This window comes from Ostrea edulis, chromosome 4 (assembly GCF_947568905.1).
Source record: "Ostrea edulis chromosome 4, xbOstEdul1.1, whole genome shotgun sequence".
In the NCBI taxonomy this organism is placed as follows: domain Eukaryota; kingdom Metazoa; phylum Mollusca; class Bivalvia; order Ostreida; family Ostreidae; genus Ostrea; species Ostrea edulis.
Window position 1 is genome coordinate 67057773 of NC_079167.1, and position 9174 is coordinate 67066946.

At 37.7% G+C, this 9174-nt stretch overlaps 1 protein-coding gene across 1 annotated transcript; it reads left to right on the top strand.

The window, feature by feature from the left end:
• Positions 1–4859: 4859 nt before the first annotated feature.
• LOC125670873 (uncharacterized) lies at positions 4860–8771 on the top strand. The gene is made up of 2 exons (XM_048906304.2): positions 4860–5027; positions 7400–8771. Exons 1-2 carry the CDS (start codon positions 4955–4957, stop codon positions 8326–8328), a joined length of 1002 nt encoding a protein of 333 aa, XP_048762261.1. The 5' UTR covers positions 4860–4954; the 3' UTR covers positions 8329–8771.
• Positions 8772–9174: the final 403 nt, after the last annotated feature.

Sequence of the window (9174 nt, forward strand, 5' to 3'; positions counted from 1 at the left end):
TATTTTAAACGAACTTGGCATTAATTCCACTTTTGGTAATCGTACTTATACTCCAACTGCCCTTTCAAAAGACGAAATTCTTCAAAACCATGCTTCAGTTTTAGACACATTTAATATTCCAGTCAATGGGTCGACTGAATATGAGTTACCGTACCTATACTGGATTCCTAAACTACATAAAAACCCTTACAAACAAAGATAATATTGCTGGATCCAGTAAGTGCTCTACCAAGCCCCTATCTTTGCTCCTCACGAAAATATTAACAGCTGTGAAGGAGAAACTTCAAACTTACTGTGCGACTACATATGCCAGAAGTGGTGTTAATTAAATGTGGATTCTAAAAAATTCTAAAGAACTTTTAGTAAACTTGAAATCACAGAATTTTTCCCAAATCAATAGCATTAAAACCTATGACTTTTCAACACTATACACGACCATTCCTCACGATAAATTAAAGACTAGACTTTTTGACATCATAGACAGTTGCTTCTTCAACAAAAGCGGAAAACGGAAATATTCATATTAAGGATTATCTCCCTCATGCATAGCTCTTATCCTTGGACGAATTTGGCTCCACTCTTTTGTCACGCTGGTTTTCGCTATATTTAGCTCTAAAACTTCATAGTTATTTCGGATTTCAAACATTTCGGTTGAGCATCACTGAAGAGACATTATTTGTCGAAATGTGCATCTGGTGCATCAAAATTGGTACCGTATAAGTTTTACATCTAGTGATCAGTCATTCAAAAACTTACTTTGTTAAACACCACTCTGATTCCACGCACAAGTACTCTGAAGTTGAAATAAAAAATATGCTAGAGTTCCTCATTGACAATATCTTCGTGGTCTTTGGTGATCAGGTCTTCCAACAGTCTGCTGGAATTCCCATGGGCACGAATTGTGCTCCTTTGTTAGCTGACCTGTTTTTATATTCATATGAAGCAGAATTTATTCAAAAACTTCTACATGAGAAGAAAAAATCTCTCGCTGTGACCTTCAGTTCGACTTTTAGATATATCGATGACGTTTTGTCTATTAACAATGATAGCTTTCATTCATATGTCGATTTGATATATCCCTGTGAGCTACTGACAAACAAGTTGATGGTACAGGGATTTCAACAGTCTCGATTGAAGTCAGCATTTCGCAAATTCTATGGTTGTTATAAGGATCTAGTTCGTCAATACAACCTCGCATTGGGTCAAATGCTGTCTGACGTGTTTCATACCGATTGTTAAGCCGTTCTTGGCACACTGATTTTGACTGCGGATAACTCTGTTTACCTGATCAGGATATGGGGCTCACGGCGGGTGTGACTGGTCAACAGGGGATGCTTACTCCTCCTAGGCACCTGATCCCACCTCTGGTGTGTCCAGGGGTCCGTGTTTGCCCAACTATCTATTTTGTATTGCTTGTGGGAGTTATGAGATTGATCACTGTTCGTTATCTTCACCTTGCATAGATAGATAGATAGATAGATCGACCGACGAGGGCTCCCAAAAGCATTCGACTTAAGTAGTCAAATGAACATTACATCCCTTCAAAGAATTCTCCGCGGTTTGAAATACATAATTTCAATCTCTGATGATATCTAGTGATCAGTCATTCAAAAACTTACTTTGTTAAACACCACTCTGATTCCACGCACAAGTACTCTGAAGTTGAAATAAAAAATATGCTAGAATTCCCATGGGCACGAATTGTGCTCCTTTTTAGCTGACCTGTTTTTATATTCATTTGAAGCAGAATTTATTCAAAAACGTCTACGTGAGAAGAAAAAATCTCTCGCTGCAGCCTTCAATTCGACATTTCGATATATTGATGACGTTTTGTCTATTAACAATAATAACTTTCATTCATATGTCGATTTGATATATCTCTGTGAGCTCGAAATAAAGGACACCACAGAGTCGTCCACTTCTGCTTCATACTTAGATATTTTATTGAAAGTAGACATTAACGGCAAATTGACAACTCAACTGTATGACAAACGGGATGATTTCAGCTTCTCCATCGTCAACTTCCCATATTTATGTAGCAATATTCCATTATCACCTGCATATGGTGTTTATATCTGATTCGATATGCAAGAGCTTGTTCTGCGTATAGTAAGTTTTTAAATCGAGGCAAGCTACTGATGATACAGGGGTTTCAACAGTCTCGATTGAAGTCAGCATTTCGCAAATTCTATGGTCGTTATTACGATCTAGTTCGTCAATATAACCTATCATTGGGTCAAATGTTGTCTGACGTGTTTCATACCGATTGTTAAGCCGTTCTTGGCACACTGATTTTGACTGCGGATAACTCCGTTTACCTGAACAGGATATAGAGCTCACGGCGGGTGTGACCGGTCGACAGGGGATGCTTACTCCTCCTAGGCACCTGATCCCACCTCTGGTGTGTCCAGAGGTCCGTGTTTGCCCAACTATCTATTTTGTATTGCTTGTAGGAGTTATGAGATTGATCACTGTTCGTTATCTTCACCTTTCATAGATAGATAGATAGATAGATAGATAGATCGACGAGGGCTCTCAAAATCATTCGACTTAAGTAGTGAAATGAACATTACATCCTTTCAAAGTATTCTCCACGGTTTGAAATACATAATTTCAATCTCTGAATCCATTTCTGAAATGCGTCACGGTACACTGATTTAGGTAGACCTCTGAGGCACGGACTGATGGCTGAGCTAAGGGGTTGTCGGGACTTGTAACGACGACCAGATAAGAACTTTTTTAAGTTTTGAAAAAAGGAAAAAATTCATGGGGCTAGATCTGGAGAGTATGGTGGGTGTGACAAGACGGTAATCTCCGACTTCAAAAATTGCTTCACAAGCTCAGATGTATGTGATGGAGCATTATCATGAAGTAGACGAACATGCCTAAATCCTGACACAGAGCGTCGTTTATGATAATATGTCTTGAGCTTTTTTAGTATAGCATCTCGGTAATACCGACCTGTAACACTTTTGGCCTTCGGTACCGGAATTTGTACGGTCATACCATCACATGAGAAGAATATGCAATAAATAACCTTCTTTGCACTTTTAGTTCTTTGGGCAACTACAGGCCTTCTACCGTGTTTAGTTAGTCATATTTTGTTTCCAATTTGTCTTACTGGTTCGAATTAGTAAACCCATATTTCGTCACCAGTAACAATGTTTACAAATTGTCTTTGATTGAATTTGGGAAACATTTTGAGCAATTGTTTAGCGGTTTGTACTCGTACCCGTTTTTGGTCATCTGTAAATATATGCGGTATCCATCTGGCAGAAATCTTTCATACTTTCAAAATACGCTTCAAAATGAAATGCACCCGCGATAGCGATATGCCAACAGCTATGGCAATATCACGAATCGTGTATCTGCCATCACTTTCAATTATTTCCCTGATTTTTGAGACATTTGACTTGCCTGTTACAGTCACAGGTCGGCCAGATTTTGCTGCATCTTTGACGGACTTTGTGCCATGCAGTCAGAAATTTCTTTCTCCACTTACGAACTGTCTCATAAGATACCTCATCAGACCCATAAACTTCCCCCAATTCAATAAAAATCTGCATTATCGAATGACTGAGTTTTGTGCGAACTTTTATATAAGCTCTAATTTCTTCAATATTCTCAACCCGTTTCCCAACCATTTTTACAACAGTGGTCAACGACTGGCTCTATTGAAATTACTATGTGGACCTGAAGGCTCGTGTTTATACCGTTGGAAAGGTATTGAATAGAGCTATTCAAGAGTATCATCATCCACGAAATCGTGCAAAGCGTAATCGCGCTGTGATACAATACACATTACTTATCGAACAGCCCTCGGATACACACACACACACACACACACACACACACACACACACACACACACACACACACATATATATATATATATATATATATATATATATATATATACCTGAACGGTAACCAATAGGTTTGAGGTGCATGACATGCCGATGTGTGTACCCGTGCACGTGTAAATCAGGGTATATAATCACGGGGTTTTGACACAATCTGAGAAAACTGGTATATGTATATACATGTAGTATATCGAGTGAAGGGAGCTAACAAAGCATTGAATTCTCGATTGCACTGAAAATTTCGGTATTAATCGTGATAATGCATTAAAGGTTTTCCCAGTTGAAAGCCGGAATATTGTTCTGTTTTATAATACATAAATCGTTTACCTGACTTCACAGAAACTTTTAAAAATAAAATATGTCCAACTTCCGAGAATTAGGTTACCGTCGTTAACCCTACACCATTTCCCCCATGCAATGCACTTATTGAACTATCGCATCTCATGAAGCATGTTGGAGTGAAGAGTCGCAGTTTATGCTTTCCGACATGTATTTTCAAAATTGACATTTATTTCTTGAATAGACAAACCAATCAACCAACATGAAATGATATTCAGCTTCTATTTCTGCCTGTGAACTGAGTTACATATTTTTTCTTTTAGAATATGATTATATACAATGAAGGCAAATGCCTAATTGAATATCATTGTTTTATAAAGTTGGCGAACATTCCCTCGGCCTTGTGACTACTGTCAAACCATTTTATTTAGAATGATTAACAGGTAGCACGACTGAAATTTCTAAAATACGTCTGATTTATTTTTTATAAGTGTTTCTTGAAAATTCTACGTCATATGACCAATTGATGAGTCTGACACTGAGGTAGGCTTGCTGTTACATAATGAAGCAGTACTGTATATAATGTAGGTTTAAACTAGGTTTGTGAAAAGAGGATATATTTATCATTGATAATCAAAATGGAGATATATGTTACTGTACATTATAACTAAAATATACTAAAGTGTTTGTAATGTTCACCCGAAATATTTTTAGTACGAAAGAGTTTCCATATTTTAAATGTTGTCACTAAGGCAAAGTTGCCAAGCTGGACAGAATAAGTTATATAGATCTATAAAGACCCACTTTCCATCATGGGCGACGGAAACAATACTCCCGGGCCCGGTATACAGGATCGTTCTGGTTCAATCCAGAATCCAGGAAGACGTAAGTTTGCTTTAATAGGCTAAATGTTGCACGTGTGTGGATGACGGGGTAAAGCTCAAGTTTGTTAAACCACCGAAGCAGATGCTTAAATCTTAGTAGAGACATATATGGTATATATGTCACTGATTTTAGTACAGTGCTTAGAACAAAAACCTTTTGGCATATTCGAAATAAACGGTTCGGAGATTACAATATTTCCTTTGAAGGACGCGAGCATTATACGGAAGCCCGTGTAGGACAAATATAGAAGGTATCGTTGCAAATAGAAACCTCCTCACTAATCAAAGAATAAAACATGCACGCGCGTTCACGTGCAAAAGAATATAAGCATAAACAAACACAATGGTGCTGGAAACCAGTTTACCTGTAGGTTGTGCCACCAAATACTGTCAATCTTTTAGGTGTATCGCTGCGGTGTCGTGTAAAGGGACATCATTCAATTTTCCTATTGGTAACTACGAAACCGGAGAAGGAAGATGAGGATGAAGTAACCAAGGTTTAGTTCGCACTGCATGTTTTAGAAATTCATTTAAGAAATGAATTTCATTTTTGAAAATACAAGAGGGTATGAACTGGGACGCTTCATGCCGGCATACAGTTACATATAATAATAATGTGCGGCATTTATATAGCGCATTATATAATTTGTAATTACTCTAAGCGCTTTAACAATGTAAAATGTAAAACATGATAAGATTAATCAGAGCATAAAATATAACATCCAATAAAATAAAACAATTTAAACATTACGAGTTCATACGACAAACCAGCCATTACTTTAAAAAAGAATATATTACAAAATATGGTTATAAGATTTCATAAAAAGATATGTTTTGAGGTTTGTCTTAAAACTTTTGACAGTGCCACACGCACGGATGTCTATCGGTAAACTGTTCCATAGTGTGGCAGCTGTTACATCAAACCTTCGATCTCCATAGGTCTTTGTACGAACGCGGGTTTTTTTCTAGCAATCGTGAATTGCATGAACGCAGAGATCGTTTTGGTTCGTAATGAAGCGTGTTAGCCCATCATGAAGTATGCTGACGTGAAGCTTAGCGGTTCATACCCTCTTGTATTTTCAAAAATGAATTTCACTTCTTATATTTGCATTCTGCTAGAATTTCTATCGGAATTTTCCACCCGTTAATATAGACGTACGTGTCCTATATAATTTATCAAGTTGTTTAGTATACATGTGTGCAATGTTTACAATTGCGATGCGTTCATGAGGAAATGGTTATCATTGCAATTTGTAAAGATATCAAAGGCAAAAACATTGGAAATGTAAATATTCCGTCAATTTTTTTAAATTAAAAAACCCTCTAAAACATGCTGTAGTTCAATTGACGAACAACTCGCAATAACAGCACAAATCCATACTTAAATACCACACAATATACCGCGCGAAACAATAACGTTAACCATAGCAATGCCAATCTGAGCAATCTGTCTCATCTTACTGACTGACAAGCACAGAGACTACAGGAATAGGAAGATAAGAAATGAACTGAGATGTTTGTGTTTTGGCCTCTATTGTGCTAATGGTCTCAACAGTGTGTAGAAAAGTTTTCACAACGTGCGTTATACACGTATTCATGTTGCCGACAAACTGTCGTATATTATAGCACAATAGACGCTAAAGCAATTAAATAAACATTTACCGCTTAAATGATCGAAACCAATCAAATATGTCAATAGGCCACAATGCTCATCTGAAACATATTAAATCCCCAAATGAATATTTAATTCTAAACCTTGATCCCAAATGTTGACCACATTAAAATTTGTAGGTAAAAATTAGATAAGTTTATTATAGAACAGTAATATATAGAAATGTTTTATGTAAAATTGCACATTTTGTGTACTATTCAATCGTGACCCTGGGTGGGGGTCATCATTTGAATGCATTTAAAAGATTTTTGAAATATAAAATCGAAGTTTACGAATCTCAGTTCTTTCCACTTTGAAGATGTGACCCTTCATTTGAACTTGAATCCCCTTTACCAAAGGATATGTTGTGCCAAGTTTGGATGAAATCGACAAAGTAGTTCTTTAGGAGTGAATAACTTGACTAGATAACGATGCAGAAAAGTTCAGTTGAGTCCTCGGCCCTGTTAAGCTAAAATGTCAAACATTTAGAACTTGCATGGGAAACAAGAGAGGTAGCCCTGTGAAAACATAAATACATGTATATGCCTTTCACTATTTATAGATTTTGATTGTCAAAGAGCACGTGACTAGTCATGTACTCGTTCACAATGAAATGTTAATTTGTGAAAAACAAATGAAGAACTCTGAAAACACTTTGAATTTTCTCTTTTAGTTCGTTTTACTTCTTAGAAATGAATTATCTTTGCATTGTTTTACACTAGGACAGCCAAACCGAGCCGGGGGTCTCAGTCCTGCTGTGAATTTGGCGATTGGCTGTTTTTCTGGCGTTCTATCTGTATCCATCTCTGCTCCCTTTGATAGGGTTAAGATTCTGCTGCAGTGTCAACATGAGGTCAGAAGATCTGGTCGTCTGGTGGAACCCTACCAAGGTATAATTAATTGTACACGACGAATATATAGAACAGAAGGCTTCAGATCATTGTGGAGAGGAAATGCAGCAGCATGTATCAAGTACATTCCCGAACAAATGATGAGCTTTGCGTTAAAGGACAAAATGGCGGCGATGATGAGAGTTTCAAAACAGGAAAGCAACATGGTAAAGATGACTAAATACATCGGTGCCGGAGCGATCGGAAGCTTCTCCTCCCTAGCTCTTATTTATCCTTTAGATTACTGTAGGACCAGACTGGCTGCTGATGTACTGAACACAGGGAAAGTTAAAACGGGGACTCGACAGTTTGAGGGTATCATTGATGTATTCCGTAAGACGATTCGCTCAGACGGAGTTGTCGGACTTTACCGAGGATTTATGGTCTCGTGCCTGGGTATTGTAGTCTATAGAGGCTTATATCTTGGTCTGTATGACACTTTTTCACCGATGCTTATAAACTATGATTGCCCAAGAATGATATCCGCCATGGTGCTTGGATATGGAGTCACCATCACTGCAGGGTTGGTGTCCTATCCACTCGATACTATCCGGCGGCGAATGATGATGAGGAGTTGTGAGGAAGTCAAGTACAGAGGGTGGATTGACTGTGCTCGCTATGCTATAAGGAATGATGGGTTTATCAGTTTGTATGGTGGGGTCGTTGTTAACTTGGTGAAAGGTTTTGCTGGTTTGCCGATTCTGATAGGCTACGACGGGATCAAGAGGTACTATACGAAGTCTCGTCTGGAGAACAACTAATGAACCTGGAGCGTGTGCATTTACCTACGTCACTAGTGGTGCGCATAGGTTAAAGTGTGTGCATTTAGCTACGTCACTAATGGTGCGCATAGGTTAAAGTGTGTGCATTTACCTACGTCACTAGTGGTGCGCATAGGTTAAAGTGTGTGCATTTAGCTACGTCACTAGTGGTGCGCATAGTTTAAGAGTTGCACTATTTCGTCCGTCCACTTTAAAACATTGGTGGCACTTTATCTATAAAACCCGTGTGAAACACAGTTTTGTTATTAACGATATTCAAATGTTGCCAAATGATTGTAAATTTTATTTAGCGCATTTATTCACAAAATGTCCAAGTATAGAACTTGCGCATGCGATTCTTGCATTAACATCAAATGATCTGAAGTCAAGGGATATTTATGTAATTATGTGTATTTAACGTAATAAATCTGGAAAACAATGTTTTTCACTCCGTTTTATTCGAACTTTGCGCTCTCCATAGAGACAAGCTGAAGATCCATGCCTTCTATTTTGATTAAGTTGAATGTTCATGTTACCGTACTCACCAGGCGACGACCCAGTGAAAAACTCGGGGAATTCTGTCATAACATGAAGCCAAGAGAACGCACCAATGATATACTGCGATAATTTCATTGAATATCATTCAAACTTAGCATAGATGTAGTTGTTACATATTGAAAGTTTGGAGAGATGTTCTATCCGAACATTTTTGCAGTTTTTTAATTAAACCATTTTAACTGGTTCTGGTTCTGCCTGATAATGGCCACAGTCATCTGTTTATTCTGCCAATGAGAGAGCGCATGTACAAGTTTAAAAATAAAAACTTTAAATCTATGGTTTAAATTT